The sequence below is a fragment of the Eurytemora carolleeae genome, unplaced genomic scaffold (genome assembly GCF_000591075.1).
Source record: "Eurytemora carolleeae unplaced genomic scaffold, Eaff_2.0 scaffold563, whole genome shotgun sequence".
Taxonomy (NCBI): Eukaryota; Metazoa; Arthropoda; class Copepoda; order Calanoida; family Temoridae; genus Eurytemora; species Eurytemora carolleeae.
Window position 1 is genome coordinate 92851 of NW_019396453.1, and position 21282 is coordinate 114132.

Here is a 21282-nt window from a genome sequence, read left to right on the forward strand (position 1 = left end):
TGATATTAGAACCTACCCTGATGGGAGGGAAGTAATGATATTAGAACCTACCCTAATGGGAGACAAGTAATGATATTAGAACCTACCCTGATGGGAGGGAAGTAATGATATTAGAACCTACCCTGATGGGTGGGAAGTAATGATGTTGCTGAAGCCGTTGTAGGAACATATTGAGCATAGGAATATCCCTCAGTACCCGGTCAACCTAGATATTTAAATTTTAGTTTTATAAAAAAAACAATTTGAAAGTTAACAAGATTCCGTTAACGAAAGGCAAAATCTGCTATTTTTAAAATCGTTAACGATTATATCCGTCCGTTAACGTTTCAAAATTAACAGATTTTGCCTTTCGTGTTAGAAAATTTAAATAATAATCGTTAAAGATTTTTGAAATATCTTCCGTTTATGTCGTTAATAAGATTGAGATCGTTAACTAACGGTATAACTTTAAAAAATAAATGAAAATACCGAATTTACCGAATGAAACGTTCAGTTCTAAAATAAGAACGAACGAATATCTGAAAAATTGGTCTTTTAAACGATTTAGGACCGTTAGCGAACGGTTTAAAAAAAATTTAACGAGCTCAGCCTTAACTCTAGTGTACGTACAAAATAAAGAATGTTCTGTATTGACAGTAGATACTTTAAATCCCAACCTTAGGTAGATAATGCTGAGAGACATCTAATTGAGCAGAGTGCTGACAACCAGGAGGAGGATATAGGAATCCTCCACACACACCTCCTCCTCCTCCAACACCTCCTCCGACACCTCTAGACACAACGGCTTGCTTTCCCCTAGACTGCTCAAACTGTCGCATCTGATGCCGGCTAGAACTCTGATGCTAAAATAAACAAAAATATACAAAGATATTTACATCCAAAGGGAGAGTCTTAAAAAAGGACTTAAAATTTTATACACGGATCTCCGTAAAATTGTTTGATATAAAGACGACACTAAAGAAATCTGTCAGTGTATATATGATATTGTTAAAATAAAATAGTTTTGCGCAGTACGAGTAGCTTATAAATTAACGTATTAAGTAAAAAAGGTAAATATACATTGTACACTGCTCAAATGGTGTCTCATGTTAATTCGGTCTTGTATTCCATAATAATTGAACAAAAAATTTAATTTCCAGAACAAGAATTTCAACATTTAAAGAAATTTAAAATAAAAACAGTTCTGGACAATAAATGAAATAAATAAATGATTACAATACAAGACAATAAACGATCGTTAAATTTTAATCAAAGGAAATTATAAGAACATATGAAGTGTTTTTAATTAAATGAATAGGAAGCTTGATTTAATGAAAAGGATGCCAGAATGAATATATTATGTGACTAGAAACATGAATGAATATGTGTTTTATTACCTGGGACATCTGGGATTTACTGTTTAGACTAATCTGACATACAGTACACCAGAAGCCTTGGAGTTCTCCTGTAATATAGATAGATAAATATATAGACAGATAGATAGATAGATACATAATATATATAGCTAAATAATCCCAACCTGGATCTATATAATCCCAACCTGGATCTAAATAATCCCAACCTGGATCTAAATAATCCCAACCTAGATCTAAATAATCCCAACCTGGAGCTAATTAATCACAACCTGGAACTAAATAATCCCAACCTGGATCTAAATAATCCCAACCTGGATCTAAATAATCCCAACCTAGATCTAAATAATCCCAACCTGGAGCTAAATAATCCCAACCTGGATCTAAATAATCCCAACCTGGAACTAAATAATCCCAACCTGTAGATTTAGTTTGTCTATTCTCCCCTTCCTTCTTATTTAATGAGAAGCAGGACTGATATTTTCTCCTGGATTGGGTTAGATTTGAGGTAGAGGATATACGCTCCCCTTCATTCCATCCATGGTCACGTCCAGTCCACATCCTGCCTCCTTGATCCCAGCTACTACCTCCAGGATTCGAACTGGAGACACGTCTGGAGGACCCATTCAGCCTCCTGGAGGTTTCTTCTTGAGAGCCATGAGCTAAACCGTCTAAACAAATTGAATTTAACATTTTGATTTTCGCTACAGTGACAAAAGTACTTCACAGAAAGTTAATTAACTTTTGATTCCGAATTATTAAAATATAAAAATATTAAAATATTAAAATATTAAAATATTAAAATATTAAAATATTAAAATATTAAAATATTAAAATATTAAAAGGGGGATAACGCACAATTAAAATGCAATGCAATGCATACTTTAGGCACCGTGGCAATAATTTTATTGTTATTTTACAGAAACATAGAATAGAAACAAAAACAGCAGCAATATAAAAAAACCTTGTACGTTCTCTTGTTATATTAGTGACCTACTATTTTTAAGATTCCAAATAATTTAAAACTCTGAGATAATTTTTAGAATTGCTCCCCTTTTCTTGATATTTTCATTTAAAGTATAATTGGTGAATATTTATGAAACTTTAATTTGGCTGGGGTAAAAATAGTCGTTTTGGTTCAGGGTTAATAAAATAAAATTTACCATTTTGTTTTACAAGCCCTGGACTGCAGTCTCCTGCACTCTCCTAAAAACATAATATATAGATAAAAAAAATGTTTTTAAAAAAGTAAAATGAAGAATAAATAATGAAGACAGAAGATAATAAAGATATACATATATAAATATAAATTTGGCTTGTCTGTTTGTTTGTTTGTTTGTATCCAATAAACGTCAAAACGACTGAACTGATCGGGCCCAAATTTTTTGTGGGACATCACGTGACCACAGGGAAGGTTTATGAATGATAAAAATTTAAAAAAATGTGTTTTAAAGGTTCAAAATTTTAGTAGAAGATGGGCGCGAAGCGCCCTAAAAGCCTAGAAAGAAGGGCGCGAAATGCCTTGAATTTCTAGTATATATAAATATAATATGAAAGAAAAAAAGACTGGGAATTAATTAATGAAACTTACCTTGGCTTCATCTGACATAATATCGGATTCATCCTGATCTTGATCCTCCTCCGCCTCATCCTCCCCCTCATCCTCATCTTCATTCTGCCTCTCATCTTTATACACCTGTTTCGTCTCTACCCTGTCTTTCTGGTTTTCTTCATTTTCCTTCTGGTTGAGCAAACAGACTCCTTCTTCAATATCCTTTTCCTCTTCAACCTCCTTCTTGTCCTTCTCGTCCTTCTCGTCCTTCTCCTCGTGTTCCGTCCCATCCTTACCATCTACAAGTCCACCTGGAGAATGTTATTGTCATGTTTTTAACTGGAGAAAAAAAGATAATTTAATGATTTTAATCTAAATTGTATTTGTGCATAAAAAAAGTAAATTTTTATGCAAACGAAGTGATATATTATCTGATTTACTAAATCTGGGATAAATATCCTAACAAAGCATGATATTATAATATCTTATTTTTCGTTAAACTTATAAAACTTATTTTTTAAACCCATAATTAGGTGACCTTTCACTTTAAAACGTACATGCTCGATTCACAACGGTACTCTTTACTTGAAATTGAGTAAACCTATTTTCTGCAGAATTGTTTTTGATATTTTAAATAAACAAATTATACCTGAGGACTCATCTTCGGTTTCTGTATAATTCTCTGTAGATGCTCGAGACTAAACGAAAATAAAATAAACATTGTAAAAATTCATTTCATCATAATGTTTAATAAAAGCAGGGTTTGTTTACTTTTTAAAGTAATAATATAAGTCAGAGCTTAAAATAGTTTTGTAATTTGGTAAACAATAGAAAGTGAAATAATTGTTGTATTAAATTCTTCTTTTCATTCTGTACTTTGAGAACATTTCCTGCAAAAAACCTTAGCTACAATTCTTAGCAAAAAAAAAAAGAACAATCTTCTGTAAAAAAAACTTTGCACACTTTTACGAAATTCTTCCATTTTACTGCCAGTAGCAAATGTTCTAAATATTTACTTGATTTTTTCGTAGAACTACTCTTGACTTGAAATTACTAGAAGTAGACTTCCGGAGGCTTCCAGACATTTTATTATCATTTGACAGCTTTCCAGCACTTGACATCCTTGCTGTAGCTGACACCTTTACTCCTGACCACTTAGTTGCTGACACTTTTAGTCCTGACGACTTAGATGTCGACACCTTTACTCCGGACGACTTAGATTGTGAGAGTTTAGTTGAAGTTCTTCTAGATTTAGTTGTCTGTAGTCCTGTAAACCTCTGTCTAGGTGTAGAACTGTGTCTACTAGAACTATAAAGGTTCGGTCGGGAACCAAATTTTGGCCTAAAATTGTAATGTTCAGATCAAATAATATTGCATCTAAAAAGTACACTAGTAATGATGATGAAAAAGAATCCTAAAAATTATCATGAAAATGTTTGTTCATCATAAAGACATCTTCAAAGCTCCTGAAGGTTTTAAAATAAACAAAAATGATTTAAAATTTGAACATTCCTGCCGACTAGAATGGAAGAAGTGCGAACAGGTGCACTTGCTTCACTTGGAGTAGAGGACGGGGCTGTAGAGGACCCAGGGGTTAATAGTCTAGACAAAAAAATATTTTTATAGATCGTGTAAAACTACTTGCCAACAGAATAAAAAGCATTTTTAGAGTACAGTGGTAACCAGAAAACTCTGAAATAGGAAGACGACTTTTGGCTGAAGTCTAGTAAAACTATTTGCTTTGTAACAATCTCAAATACACTTTTGTATTTCTAAAAAAGTCGTCTTCCAATTTAGGAGTTTTCTGGTTGTGACTGTAATATCCAATTGAATACAATGAGACATATAAAACTGTGGAATATAAAGACGACAGCTAGACTCATTTATGAAGTGTACACAGACCCTTTTCACTTGATTAAGTTGTCTTTTTACTACTAGTAAAACTTCTTGCTTCATAATAATAAAAAATACACATACGATAAATAAAAGGTCGTTTTCCTATCTCACAGTTGTATGGGTCTCACTGTATTAGCCTCAAATAAGTTATGTAAATATTAAATATCATGATAACAAAAATATTGTGTCCACTCAAATTCTCAGTGTTACCCGTGAGAAAGTAAAATTGTCGCAAACAAATCAAAGGAAGGCGTCCTCAAGTGTGTAAATGGTATAAAAAGTGTGTTACGATTAAATATAAGTTGAAGAAGGTAACCTGGTGGAAGGTGATATTACTGCTTGAGAGGGCTTTACTCCTTGACGAGAACACCGGGCCTTGTGTTTATGCCCAGACATATGCGCCTAAACAAACAATATATCTTTGATATAATTGAAACTTATACTTCATACAAGGATAATTGGATACACTTGGATACCTGGACATCTGGATACTTAGATACACTTGGATACCTGGAAACCTGGATACCTGGATACCTGGATACCTGGATACCTGGATACCTGGATACCTGGATACATGTATGCATGTATGCATGTATACATGGATAGATTGATATCTGGATACCTGGATACCTGGACATCTGGATACTTAGATACACTTGGATACCTGGATACACCAGGATACCTGGACACCTGGACACCTGGACACCTGGACACCTGGATACCTGGATACATGGATACCTGGATACATGGATACATGTATAAATGTATTTATGGATAGAATGATACCTGGATACCTGGATACCTGGATATACCTGGATACCTGGATAAATGTATACCTGGATACCTGGATACCTGGATACCTGGATACCTGGATACCTGGATACCTGGATACCTGGATACATGTATATATGTATAAATGGATAGATTGATACCTGGATACCTGGATACCTGGATACCTGGATACATGTATATATGTATAAATGGATAGATTGATACCTGGATACCTGGATACCTGGATACCTGGATACCTGGATACCTGGATACCTGGATGCCTGGATACCTGGATACCTGGATACCTGGATACCTGGATACCTGGATACCTGGATACCTGGATACATGTATACATGTATACATGGATAGATGGATACATGGATACATGGATACATGGATACATGGATACATGGATACATGGATACATGGATACATGGATACATGGATACATGGATAAATAGATTCAGAATATCTGAATACCTGAATACCTGAATACCTGGATACTTGGATACATGGATACATAGAAAATAGTAAATACTAAACCTGGAGTTTATGGGAAAATAAGTTAATACTAAACCTGGAGTTTATGGGAAAATAAGTTAATACTAAACCTGGAGTTGATGGGAAAAAAGTAAATACTAAACCTGGAGTTGATGGGAAAATAGTAAATACTAAACCTGGAGTTGATGGGATGAATTAACAGAAACCTCACAAACCTCACACCGAATATCTCCTGAAATTTAGTAAACACAATTAAACACAATTAAAAATTTGAAAAACCAAAACAATAAAAAAAGTTTGCAAATACTGTAAACTGAACACGTCTCAATGTTATTAATTTCAAATTCTAGATATCAAGGCCACAGATATTTTAATGGAAATACCTTTTAACAATCCATTCCCCCATTAATAACCCCCAACTTTCCATCCCCATCATATTACCCCCTCCCCTTCCAACCCTCCACACCTTGATTTTAAAATATAATATTTGATATCAAAGTACGATTATTGATTGATTGATCATGAAATTAGTGTCATGTTCACACACACACCCATGTAATAGGCCTCATAAACACATAAATTCAACCACCCTCCCCCCACCACCCTTCTTCCCGTCAACACTCCCCCCCCTCCCGCCCCTCCCATTCAGACCTCTTCCTAACCCCATATATGTTACACTTATCCACCCTGTATCTTGAAACATTTACCTTTTCTAACCCACAGTTCTACAAGGGGTAAAGTGGGTGAGTAAAAGACTCAAAATAAAGGATTATCCGCGAAAGATAAGACTGTAAAGACAACCTATGACTAAGAAAACATGACGATTCCGAGACTAAATGAAGTCTTCTGCTTTTAAAAGAGTTGAGGACCTAGATTAAGAGTTGAAAAGAAAGAAATAAGTTAACAGTTGCACAGAATTAAGGAACCAGACAGTTTAAATTCCTTACAAACGTCTCTGAAGTCTCATTCTTTGTGGATAATCCTGTATCTAAACCCTGCATCTAAACCCTGAATCTAACCCTGTATCTAAACCCTGTATGTATACCCTGTATCTAAACCCTTATGTAAACCCTGTATCTGAGCCCTGTATATATCCCCTGTATCTAACCCTGTATCTAAACCCTGTATCCAAACCCTAAATATAAACCCTGTATCTATACCCTGTATCCAAACCCTATATATACACCCTTTATCCAAACCCTGTATCTATACCCTGTATCCAAACCCTATATATAAACCCTGTATCTATACCCTGTATCCAAACCCTATATATAAACCCTGTATCCAAACCCTAAAAAACCCTGTATCTATACCCTGTATCCAAACCCTATATATAAACCCTGTATCTAACCCCCGTATCAAAACCCTATATATTAACCCTGTAAATAAACCCTGTATCTAAATCCTGTATCCAAACCCTATATATAAACTCTGTATCTAAACCCTGTAAATTAACCCTGTATTTAAACCCTGTATGTAAACCCTGTATCTAAACCCGGTATGTAAACCCTGTATGTAAACCCTGTATGTAAAACCCTGTATCTAAACCCTGTATGTAAACCCTGTATCTAAACCCTGATCTAAACCCTGTATGTAAACCCTGTATGTAAACCCTGTATCTAAACCCTGTATATACGCCCTGTATCTAACCCCTGTATCTAACCCTGTATGTAAACCATGTATGTAAACCCTGTATGTAAACCCTGTATGTAAATCCTGTATGTAAACCCTGTATGTAAACCCTGTATGTAAATCCTGTATGTAAACCCTGTATGTAAACCCTGTATGTAAACCCTGTATGTAAACCCTGTATGTAAACCCTGTATCTAAACCCTGTATGTAAACCCTGTATCTAAACCCTGTATCTAAACCCTGTATCTAAACCCTGTAAGATATCTACCTGTTGGTTCCTGAGCTCTAAACTCAACTCCATTCTCCTGTAGTTCTCTGAATACACGGAGAGCTCTCACCTTTAATATAATTAAGGTTTAGGAGGTAAATAATATCAAAACAAATATAAAATACACCATTAATACATGTTTATATATCTGCGTGTGTGTAAATAAATATAAGTACCCTGAATGTTTCTTTGCAGAAAAGCACTGTAAACTAGATAGAAGGAGAAGATTAAGCTTATTATGAGAAAAACACATTCATCTGTTTACGTATTAGAAAATCATTTTCTTCTTAATAGTTCTTCAATAAGAGGATCGTTATGGTTATAAATGTATAAGATTTCAATCATAGGTGTAATTTACTTTAGTTTAACGTGAGATGATATTTTCAGATTTATTGAATGCTGTTATTATCAAGGTTATAATGCAAGGAAAGTTAGTTGCAGTAGCGTATACTCTGCGTACATATTGAAACCAGTTCTCTCTGGGCGGAATTTGTAAAGAAGAATAGATGCATCAATGTTCGTTTAGTATCCGAGGAGGATAAAAGCATTGAATTTTGAAAGTTTTAGTAATTCACATAATAGTTTCCTACAACCAGAATATTTCATAGATTTTTTATGTGAAAGATGGATCCCATGTCAGGCTGTGACATCCGTCTTGTGTTTACATTGCCGCCCAGAGACTGTACAATGAAGTACAAAAGATGCGTACTCCTCTGAAATAACTTTCCTTGCATTATAACCTTGGTTATTTTCTTGTTTTTATTTAACTATGCATGTAGGTTTAGGTAAGTAAGTAATTAGATAGGTTAGGTAGGAAAGGCGTAAGCCGGTAGATAAGTAGATAGGTAACTAGGTAGGGAGGTAAGTAGGTATGCAGATAGGTAGGTTAGATGGATATTTAATATGCCTTTACCTTTTTAATATGCCTGCTTCCAATGATATGATGATGTAGAACTGCTGAGGAAGGAAAAGAAACATTGCAAACCTTGCAACTGACTCTCTGGGACTCTTCCACTGATACCCTGGAAAATATCATCGTTCAGCAATATTTACACTTTAAAAAAAATACAAAAAAAGAAAATCCGATTGAAAAGTTTAAACCAAAATATGAGTACAAGTCTGCATTAATTTTGTAATCAAGGAGAAATTTGGCTCCAACCTTAACCATTGTTTCCTATTCTTGAAATCTGGGTTTGTGTATAGTTAAGGACATGTTTCTGTTATCTGTTTAGTTTTGTTATTTAATTCAATTCAAGGTACAGGGTCATCAGGGGTCACTGTAGGTCGGTAGGAGTCGCTAGGGTGGTGGATCCTCTACCTCACCTCTCATTCAAAAGGTTAATTTTTTAGACACTCGTCTCTAGCGTGAACTCAAAGAAACAGAGATAGATAGATAATTATATAGATAGATAGATAGTTGAAGGAAATACTATAATGCAACTCACTGTATGGTATAGTCATGGATCCTTTTCAAACTACTGGAAATAATTTATTAGAAGGATGATTTTAGATTTAGTTACGAACACGAGTACTCATCACCACACAGAAACGTATTAAACAGACAGACACATCAAACAAAAATTATAAATGAGTGTAAGAATGTACAAAAACTAAGTACAAATTATGAATACATAAAAAATTAATGAAATGTTTGATATTTGGTAATGTTGATCCGAACCACTGTAAAGTTAATGCAGATGTAATTATGAAAATATGAAAGACTGAAAGATTGAAAGAATGGATGAATATTAAATGAATAGAAAGAATGAATTAATAGATGAAAGGATGAATGAATGAATACCTAGGTAGGTTTGTATGTCTAGTTGCTGTGTGCTGGCTACTAGTTCCTCTAATGGGAGAATGCTGTTCTGTTTGACTTTCACTGGATTCCGCTGACTAGAGAATACAAAAATATATAGATTATAATCATAATAGATATATACTTATATATATACGTAGATTATAAACATAATAGATATATATTTATATATATATTTGTAGACTCCTTGTACTTGTACACTTTAAAGCATGGAAAATATATAGATTATAAACATAATAGATATATATTTATCTATATATTTGTAGACTCCTTGTACTTGTACACTTTAAAGCATACCCCCCACATCCTGGTTTAATTGAGCTTCAAAAATAATTAATTGGACCACGCAACCCCGCCATTAAGCTACACGCTACTGCATAAGTCTTTTCAACCCAAAATTAGAGCAAAAAAACCATCACTCAAAATTATAACATTTTCATTTTCTAAGATTACTTAATTCAGGAAAGTTTATATTACTCAAATATTCAAAATAAATAAAATATTTGTAAATTGTTTGTATGAAGAAAAAAAAACCTATTAATGTACCATGTGATATGTCAATACATTGCTCATATGTTAATTAAAATGAAGAGAAAAAAGTACAAAATCTCAACCCGGGCAATTAGTTTGATGTTCTGGGATTATTTTGAGTAATGTGGACTTGGTAATTAGTGTAAAAGTGTGCTTAACTGCTATTTTAGCCTAAATATAATCTTTAAAATGAGAAATTGTTCTGAAAAAGTAGGTGAACCGCACATTACAGAGATTTTATTGTCTTTTTGTGAAATCTGTTAATAATAATTATTTCCAAACAAAATACAAAAACATTATGAAAAGTGTTTATGTTTCTGTACAAATTTTATATTTTTTATTTGAACTCTTTCGAGGGAACAATTGCATAAGAAAGGTTAAAGCAGAGAACTTATTTTTGGGGAGACCTTAACGAAAACAAAACGATATCGTAAGAATATACAATATGAGGTTTAAAAAATGAAAGTATGCAATACATTCCTTTATACCCAGTCAATAAGAGAGGGAAGTAGGGGCTACTGCTACCTGGAGTAGATGGTGGGGGGTACTGCGATAAACCTGGTGTAGGGGGTAGGGGCTACTGATACCTGGAGTAGATGGTGTGGGGTACTGCTATATTACCTGGTGTAGGGGGTAGGGGCTACTGCTACCTGGAGTAGATGGTGGGGGGTACTGATATATTACCTGGTGTAGGGGGGGTACCTCTATATTACCTGGTGAAGGGGGTGGGGGGTACTGCTATAACTTGCCAGTGAACAAGTCTCCGTACTTTTGCAATCACCACTTCCAGAAAATCCTGGAAAATTAAAACAGATTAAGACAGATTAACAACTGAACACCAAATCTCAAATTTATTTTTCATCTGATAGAGATACATTACTTCATGTTTTATTTTCTATCCTAATTTGACTGATTTGAACTCGATTAACTTGTTCAATCAAAGAAAAGAATTTCCTCCAAACAACAATGTCGTTGAAAACTTTTCATGAAATTTTAACCATTAACATGATAAAACGAGGGATTTTTACAATTTTTCAGAAGGGGTTTATCCCCCCCCCCCACCCCCCTTAAAGTCGCCTCTGAATAATTAAGAAAGGTTATGAAAAATCCGGAACTAGTATATCAACCTGTGTGGTACTTTTAAAGATTATGATATAAAAAAACTCGTAAATTTACGACATTTCTTTTATGTTTAATTTGTGCCTGAGGCAATCAATTTTAACAAAAGTTTAAGAGTGCTAAACATTTATCTTTCTTTACGGACAAACGCACTCTTCTAAGAACAAATTTAATGAACAACAAACTTGAGCTAAGTAGACTAATTTGAACCACTTCTCTTGAGTGGTCGGTTCAAGTTCCAGAGAAGTGGTTAAACTTAGTCTACGTGGTTTAACTACTTCTAACTATTTAATAAATTTAGTCCAAGATAATTGTGATTGGTAAATGAGAAGAAAAGCTATAATATTCAGTAAGGAGGAATAGAATTTCCCCTACAGTCATCTTTTAAGATAAAAAAGTTTTTGTTTTAAGGGAGGGACCGGCTAGGCATGGTAGTTGAGCTGAAAGTGCAGTATTGTAGAGTAAACCTTTAGGATTCATTTGAGAAATGAGAAATTTTTACGGTGTGCAACTTTTAAATAAGAGCGTAAAGTCGTTTGTATTATTTCACCAGTTGTTTCAGTCAGCAGAAGAAACGTTTTTTTACAATAATTTAATAACCTGGACAAAACATGTAAAAAAAACTTATTTTATAGACTAATTTACTGTTTAGGAACATATTTCTTAAAAGAAATTATCGATGAAAGCAATAGTAGAACCGTTAAATTGATTATTTCATTATCATCATTTCCTTTGCTGTTTCTATAATTTTATTCGCAGATTTCTTCAAAATATCGTCTTCACAATAAAAATAAAGAAAACCTCCAACAAGCGACCCTAGCTGAAAGAATTTGCACAAACCTGAGATATTTTAGAATGAATTTTACTAACTTACTTTCAATGATTTAAGTTTTTTCTTCTCAACCTGTTTTTATACATGCAACTAGTTTGTAGAAAAGTGTTTTATATATTTTTGTCCATTTTATTTAAGAATTGTAAAAGAAAACGTTTCTTCTGATGACTGAAACAACTTGTGAAATATTGCACACGACTTTACGCTACTGTTTAAATTGTACACTGGTATCAAATGAATCCTAAAGTGTGTCTCTAAAATACTACACTAACTACCTAATCTTACCGGTCTCATTTATTTAGTATTTTTTATCCATTTAAACCACTTTATTTGCACAGATAAACTGGAAAACATTCCTTTAAAACAGTTTTTGCGAAGAATTAAAAATGATATGGGATGGAGCATGATTGACTAATTTATGAATCGATGGATACAATTTTCATTGGGTAGAGAGAAAAGCTGTAATAACCGATTCAAAATTAAGTGTGGGTTGATGAATTTTTTTGCAAACAATCCCTTTAATCCTTCTTCCCTGGACAAGGTTTGAGTATATATATATATATATATATATATATATATGTATACTAGGTATGCAACAAGAAGTTATGCGTGCGAACTCCTCTCATATTAGACCGGAAATTCCGGCGAAAAAAATCGAGCACACCAAAGAGCAGACAAACAGACAACAGCAATATCCTTTGACAATTTTCTTATAAACAGGTTGTAGATGAATTAATATTGTCATTTTGAACGGATAGCAGATGAATGAACATTGTCCTTATGAATGGATAGCAGATGAATGAACATTGTCCTTATGAACGGATAGCAGATAAATGAATATCATAATTTTGAACGGATAGCAGATGAATGAATATTATCATTTTGAACGGATAGTAGATAAATGAATATTATCATTTTGAACGGATAGCAGATGAATGAATATTATCATTTTGAACGGATAGTAGATAAATGAATATTATCATTTTGAACGGATAGCAGATAAATGAATATTATCATTTTGAACGGATAGCAGATAAATGAATATTATAATTTTGAACGGATAGCAGATGAATGAACATTGTCATTTTGAACGGATAGCAGATGAATGAACATTGTCCTTATGAACGGATAGCAGATGAATGAATATTGTCATTTTGAACAGATAGCAGATGAATGAATATTGTCATTTTGAACGGATAGCAGATGAATGAACATTGTCCTTATGAACGGATACCAGATGAATGAATATTGTCCTTATGGATGAATATTGTCTTTATGATTGGATGCAGATGGATGAATATTTTAATTATGATTGGATTTTAGATGGATGAATATTGTCATTATGATTGGATTGCAGATGGATGAATATTGTCATTATGCTTGGATGCAGATGGATGAATATTTTCATGATGAACGGATTGCAGATGGATGAATATTGTCATTTTTAACGAACTAGCTGGAGAACCCGGCGTTCCCAGGTTACTGATAATTACTCCTATACCGTTTACCCGGTCATGGTCTTAAATTATGATCATAGCAGTGCCTGGCGTTGCCCGTTGAATTTTAAAGAAGAAAAAAATTAGATTATCGAAAATTGAAAAAATTTATAATTTTTGAATATTTATAGCCTATGTTACCCCTTGGGCCTTGGGTACCTATGGGTTCCCTCAAAAAAAATGTAGCCGATTATTTTGGCCAGCTATAGCAAAAATATACATATATATATATATGTATATGTAAAATATAAATTTAAATATTCATATGAAATAAATATAAATATATATATATATACAAATATATCTATTTGAGCGAAAAGCTTTATTATATAGATTGTATGTGGGTAGCATTATATATTTGCCCAAAAAAGTCCAAACAGTTCTTATCCGAATAGAAAAAGAAAGAAGTCAAAATTCTAAAAATTAAAGCTGGCTAGAAACTAAGATCTATTGTAAAATATAAACCTGAAGTGAGGCTAGGTGACATAACTCCATGAGTTGTTGTGGTTGCATGGTTGGTTCTCCCTCTCTGCTGTTGTTGCTGGGTAGGTGGAGAGGGTTGGGAGTTATATTCTGTACAGGGGTAGGAGTAGGTTGGAATAGAGGTCGGGGGATAGTAGTACGCTGCACTCTAATATTTAAACAATTAAACATTTAATCGAATACAAATAAATAAATAAATCGATTCAGCAAGAACAGTTAGTAATTATAGCCAATAAAACCTTTCAATGATTAAACTTCCTTAAATTATAACTAGCAATATACAAAACTAGAAATAAAGGACTTTCCTATAACCTGGAAATTTTAATTAACATTCTTTGTTGCAATGAAGGACGGATTTATATATTCAGGAACCAAATTTAATGAACTGGATTATTTATTTATTAATTTATTACCTATATGTAGACTAAATAGAACCCCTCTTGCTCTTAAAGGGACTGTTCAGGTAAAATATATGATACATGATATGGTATTTGAATCAGAGTTAAAACAGATCATATTCAGCAAATTCGGAACAAATCTTAAAGATTACGATAACCCAGAGGAGCCTAGAAATTTTAGGCGCTTCTATTATAATTCAAATGTTATATTTTTTCATTTTTAGGTCTCCGTTAAAAAAAGTCTTAAATATGAACCTGGTAGGTAGGGCGGGGTGGAGAGTAGGTATATATATGAGTAGGTAGACCGGTAGATATTATTGTACTAACCTGGTAGGTAGGGCAGGGTGGAGGGTAGGTATATATGTGAGTAGGTAGACCGGTAGATATTATTGTACTAACCTGGTAGGTAGGGCAGGGTGGAGGGTAGGTATATATATGAGTAGGTAGACCGGTAGATAGCATTGAACTAACCTGGTAGGTAGGGCAGGGTGGAGGGTAGGTATATATGTGAGTATGTAGACCGGTAGATATTATTGTACTAACCTGGTAGGTAGGGCAGGGTGGAGGGTAGGTATATATGTGAGTAGGTAGACCGGTAGATATTATTGAACTAACCTAAACAATTCAATTCAGAATATTTTCACCCTGGACTACATCGTTCTAATAAAATAACAAATAATAATGCTACATTCAAATGGTCAAATACTATTACTTGTAAATGTATTAACTATTTTCATTATAGAATCACTATTGTTTTAGAGAAATGAATAAGAACAAAGAAGAAAAATTATAATAAAAATAAACAACGCTCCGGGGGGATACTTATTGTTTAGAAGCCCTGGAATTGAAAAATTCATTCACTAGAGATATAACATAACAAAACAAATTTAAACTATACCATTAATATATGTAATATGTAATATATGTATGTATATTAAATGTGTGTGAATAAATCTTTAATAAAAATAATAATATTTCCCCCCCCTCCTCTTTTCCTGTTAGAGATTATAGGGTTAACGATTTCAGAAAATGTTTCATTCTTACAGGTTTGAAGAAGCGTTATTGTGCATGAAATGTTTTTAAAACGTTCAAATCATCACATTTAAATCATTTTCATCAACAATTTTTGCAGTTTCGCCATTCACGCTGAGAATGCATATTTTTAATTTGATTTCGAAAAAATTGTTTTTAACGGATTACTATTAATATTCCAAAAAAAACATTTTAACCTCAATCTCGATTTTAGATTAGATAAAAAAAAACACATTTTTTTTTTAATGAGATGAACTTTGATTTGCTTTTTTGAACTTATGTCATGGAATTTCGAACTGAATTTAAGTTGTTAATATTGAAAGTAAATAACCTATAGAAAAAGGGTGTCACTAAAACGAATTTTAATAAGAACTATTTTACTATTTAAAGGCACTGTAGATTTAATTATGCGATCCTAGAGTGGCAAATCCGATTCCCGATGGTACCCTCAAACCCAATGTTTGAGCAAAATGGATGTAAGTAAGTATCTCTATTTTATCATAAAATTGATTATTTTTAATCTCAGTTCTCCTTAAAAGCAATTTGTGGGTTTACACAGCAGGAGGGAAGAAAGGAAAATTTCAGAATTATACACTTTTTTAAATGTAAAAAGGAAAATTCTTTGGTGATAACGTTTTAAAGGGTACAGTTATTGTAATGAAGGGTAACATGAAACTACGTGTACAGTCCCTTTAACTATAATTAACACTCCTGCCACGGAACAACGAGATACGAATTTAAAAAAAGTATATTTTGAATAATAATATGACACAGGAAATATATGAGTTGTATGTCAAGAGCCTGCCTCGGGGTTCATAGCGTACTCTGCTTACAGGCACACGAGGCTTAAACAATACTACACAGTCCAGATTGCATTTAGTAGGCAAAGAAAATATATTATAGACTGCACTATTAGACTGATTGATGATCAACTATTTAAATATTATATAATGCATATATTACAATTTCAAACTGAAATATTATCCGGAAGTCCTTATTAGGAATTTTAACATTCTTTAAACGTATTTCCATTTTAGAATATCCGAAATATTTGATTTACGTTGATTATGAAATAATAAGTGATGGCTTTATTAAATTTAGTAATCTTTTTAATCGCTAATGGGACTTTAAATGATTTGTTTAAGAGATGATACATTCCAAAGACTGGTTGATAAGCATGAGAATACAGAGACCACATTTGGATCGTTTTTAATTTTGAATTACTTTCGAATATAAATATTGAGATATTGATGAAAACTACCGACCCAATACAAGATTGGAAAAGTATTTGAACCGATGAAAATCACGTTCGTATAAAAATATATTTTTAAATGGACGGTCGATATACTTAAATTGCCCCTACTTTTGAATTGTAGAATTTTGGAAAGGAATTGAGTCTTTGCCACAAACTCTGATTTTCTAATCACTATATCTTTGGAACCAAATGTTACAGACCTTAGATATTTCAAACTATGAATACTGTTGAATCAAATATTAAAGGTTTACAATATCGGGTTCTAAGGATATTGGGGTTTAAATATTTGATTTGTTTCAAAGATTCAATTCCTTTCCTACTTTTTTCTAGCTGCATAAATGCGCAAGTCACTTTTAGAGAGAAAAGCATTTGAAAAAAATAATAAGAAGCATCGGATATATAAATGGAAGGCCACTTGAAACATTTTATTCGCTAACCTTGTTAAATTTATTCATGAGCTAGGGTTGTTAATTTAATAATAAGAAGAATCGGAAATATAAATGAAAGGCCACTTGAAACATTTTATTCGCTAACCTTGTTAAATTTATTCATGAGCTAGGGTTGTTAATTTAATAATAAGAAGAATCGGAAATATAAATGAAAGGCCACTTGAAACATTTTATTCGCTAACCTTGTTAAATTTATTCATGAGCTAGGGTTGTTAATTTAATTTGATTGCGTAATATCAACTACAATCTTCTTACGCGTTATTTAATCCTTATTTACAGGACATTTAGTGCTTGATGTGGTTCATACGCAAATTAATACCTTGCGGAATGAATGAAAAGATGAATGAATAAAAGAAGAATAGAAAAAAGTGATTTCAACAATTGATAAATAAATGAAGGATTAAGGGATAGATAAAAAATAAATAGAAAAAAATTGCTTAGAAAATGATTGTTGAATAAATAAATCAAAAAGAATGAATTAAGTATAAAAATATTAATTTTCAATGCTGCCGAAGAATTCCTAGGGTTAATATATTATTACTTTTCGTCCCCGTCATTTCCTTGGCAATGAAACGAATAACATTCAAATGGAAAGTTGTCAACCAGTTTTTATCTAATCTGACATGTTATGCATTTTTTAAATTTCCGAAGGAACAGAAGGAATATTGGGGGGGGGGGATGGTGTTTCACCCCGATCAACTGTCAGTTAAAGTTCCCCCTAACCCTTTTAATCAAACAAGATTACTGATTAAACGTCAACAAGTAAAATGATTGATTATCCAAAGGATGAAAAGATAAAAAATTATAAATTAATAAATTCATGTGTTTACCTGTCCGACAGGGTTCAGAATTCCGTTGTGAGGATTCAATCCGTTTAGTCCGTTTAATCCGGTCTAAACAGACATAATCAATATATTTAATCCGTTCAATCCGTTTTAAACTAATATTATATATTTAATTCGTTCAGTCCATTTAATCCGGTCTAAACAGACATTATTAATATTCTTAATCCGTTTAATTCGGTGTTAGCAATTATTATACATTTAATTCGTTCAATCCGTTTATATTGGAGTAAAATTATAAGTATTCTCTAAATACTACAAGTACCTGATATATTGGAGTAGAATTATCAGTATTCTCTACTACAAATACCTGATATATTGGAGTAGAATTATCAGTATTCTCTGCTACAAGTACCTGATATATTGGAGTAGAATTATCAGTATTCTCTACTACAAGTACCTGATATATTGGAGTAGAATTATCAGTATTCTCTAAGCTATATTTTAGATGAGAAAGTCTTTTCTCGTGTTTCTTTCCCTCAACGTGAATCCTAGGAAGAAAAAATCAAACACTAATTTATTTTTGGATCAAGATTAGCCTAGCTTCATGGTTGTGTTTAACTATTTGATAATACACAAAATATTCTAATTTTAATTTAGAGTTTAAGACTATCTTCACGCTCTAAGCCTTGCCCAGAAACCAGAATGCCATGGATTCCAAATATTGTGGAGTTGTGAGTATTCTGTATCAGGCGAACACTCCCTTTAAACTCCACTATAGTGAAGTGTTTTGTTGGAACAAATCTATCATAACTTTTATGATAAGATCTCCGCAGCATAATGCGCTATTGATCCAACCTTCTCCTATGAATTGAAGCGCTGTAAATATTCTTGTATTATTGTTATCATCATTAATAATTGGAATTTCCTGTTTCAAAGTTGAAAAATATTTCTAATGCATAATACAATTTGATTATTTGAGATTGCATTTGCGTGAAATTTTTTCTTAAATTTTCGTTTAAATGATATCAGTTTTGTTTAAGATGCTTAGATACTTTTATTAACATAAAACATAACTTAAGAGAAAGTTTTTATGGTTTTTATAAATTATTAAAAATGTACACTCAATTTCAAACATTAAAAAACTTGTATTTATAAGCGGTCAAAGCTTTTTGAATGTTGAAACTGTAATTTGTCTTTAGACTCATAAAACTTTGCTAAAAATCGTATTTGCACTATTCGCACTATTTTGAAATGTGTAATCGTGTCCTTGCAATATTTAGTTGTGGTGGGGCGAACAAATATAATTTAACTGTTTGCTGTTAATTTGTTTGCATAAGGAGTTAAACGTCAAATTTGTAAAGAATGGGGGGATTTGTATGAGTAAATGTATGGGATGGGGGTGTGTGTCTGTATCGGTGTGTGTGTGTGTGTGTGTCAATCAAAAGAAAATCTTGTTTCACGAGTATGTAGTAAATGGAGAACTCTTAAAACTTCGTCCCAAACTGTATCAGTCCAGGTACCGTACAACCCGTCCGCAATCAAAGTCAACAAGGACACGATCCACACGGCTACAATCCTGTGAACTATCATCGCCACTACCACTGGGCGCGATCTCGTTAGCTATCGGTGACAATAAGGGCACTAGCTCTAAATGCCACAGAGGGACACAAGCCTTATCTATCAAAAAAGCTATTAATCGAGCTTTAAATGCCACACAGGGACAGAAGCGTAGCTATCAAACAAGCTATTAATTAAGCTCTAAATGTAACACAGGGACTCAAGTCTGGCTATCAAACAAGCTCTTAATCGATCTATTTCAAATACCGAGGAACAATCTTAGCCCGAATGTTTCAATGTTTAGCTATCAAACAAGCTCTTAATCGATCTATACCAAATACTGAGGTACAATTGAGGTTTATATGTTACAAGTTAAAGTTAATAGACGTAATTACAATTCCTACGTTGATATCAATATCACATGAGTAAGACAAGCATGTTATGCATTTACAATGTACGTATTTATAAGATTAGCGAGGATAGATATAGCATAGTTAAGCTATCTCCACACATGTTTAAAGCGTAGTTTAAGTTGAAACGTATGCATTTAAAGGATTAAAATGGATAGATATACATCTTACTGCAGGTTTAAAAAATATCATGTGACCCGATATTTATTACATTTATTTTAAGCTTTGAAAAATAACATATATACAAGAAGCGACCCAATCAATCCATTTTCATGTCATCCTAACAGTTGCTATTAACTCTGTAATCATTGATCCTAACTGGTACTGTTAACACTGTAATCCTTGATTCTTACTGTCACTGTTAACTCTGTAATTATTGATCCTATATGTTGATGTTAACTCTGTAATCCATGATCCTAACTGTTATTATTAACTCTGTAATTCTTGATTTTAACTGTTAATGTTAGCTCTGTAATCCTTGATCCTAACTGTTACTGTTAACTCTGATATCTTTGATCCTAACTGTAACGGTTAACTCTGCAATTCTTGATCCTACCTGTTGATGTTAACTCTTTAATCCTTGATCCTAACTGTTTTGTTAACTCTGTAATCCTTGATCCTTACTGTTGCTGTTAACTCTGCAATCCTTAATCCTAACTGTAATTGTTAATTCTGTAATCCTTGATCCTTACTGTTACTGTTAACTGTGTAATCCGGGATTCTTACTGTTACTGTTAACTCTGTAATCCATGATTCTAACTGTTAATGTTAATTCTGTAATCCATGATCCTAACTGTAATTGTTAATTCTGTAATCCTTGATCCTAACTGTAATTGTTAATTCTGTAATCCTTGATCCTTACTGTTACCGTTAACTCTGTAATCCATGATCCTAACTGTTGATGTTAACTCTGTAATCCATGATCCTAACTGTTGGTGTTAATTCTGTAATCCTTGATCCTTACTGTTACTGTTAACTGTGTAATCCATGATTCTATTTGTTGATATGTTATCTCTGTAATTCTTCTAATGTCTGTGTATATTATTGTAGTACAGTACCTTGTTTGTTTACATGAGTTGAGCTGGGTATTACATACTCTGCAGTAATGATGAAGACCACATCTAAACAAAAGTATTATTAGATA

The 21282-nt window shown here is 32.8% G+C and overlaps 1 protein-coding gene across 2 annotated transcripts in view; it reads right to left on the bottom strand.

Moving 5' to 3' along the window:
- LOC111703564 (uncharacterized) overlaps positions 1 to 21282 on the bottom strand; it is a 37070-nt gene that overhangs the window by 1942 nt on the left and 13846 nt on the right. Inside the window, exons 3-22 of one of the 2 annotated variants that reach the window (XM_023475544.1) lie at positions 21197 to 21259; positions 18629 to 18719; positions 18217 to 18279; positions 15050 to 15121; positions 14235 to 14400; positions 11036 to 11118; positions 9774 to 9868; positions 8886 to 8994; positions 7973 to 8042; positions 6249 to 6304; positions 5117 to 5202; positions 4417 to 4506; positions 3921 to 4245; positions 3554 to 3602; positions 2944 to 3215; positions 2516 to 2558; positions 1772 to 2023; positions 1377 to 1444; positions 657 to 842; positions 122 to 205 (exon numbers count right to left, since the gene is read on the bottom strand). In XM_023475544.1, coding sequence (XP_023331312.1) covers positions 122 to 205; positions 657 to 842; positions 1377 to 1444; positions 1772 to 2023; positions 2516 to 2558; positions 2944 to 3215; positions 3554 to 3602; positions 3921 to 4245; positions 4417 to 4506; positions 5117 to 5202; positions 6249 to 6304; positions 7973 to 8042; positions 8886 to 8994; positions 9774 to 9868; positions 11036 to 11118; positions 14235 to 14400; positions 15050 to 15121; positions 18217 to 18279; positions 18629 to 18719; positions 21197 to 21259 — 2323 coding nt within the window. Of the gene's footprint in view, positions 1 to 121; positions 206 to 656; positions 843 to 1376; positions 1445 to 1771; positions 2024 to 2515; positions 2559 to 2943; positions 3216 to 3553; positions 3603 to 3920; positions 4246 to 4416; positions 4507 to 5116; positions 5203 to 6248; positions 6305 to 7972; positions 8043 to 8885; positions 8995 to 9773; positions 9869 to 11035; positions 11119 to 14234; positions 14401 to 15049; positions 15122 to 15193; positions 15266 to 18216; positions 18280 to 18628; positions 18720 to 21196; positions 21260 to 21282 lie in introns of both variants that reach the window. The other variant, XM_023475543.1, reaches the window with a different exon arrangement.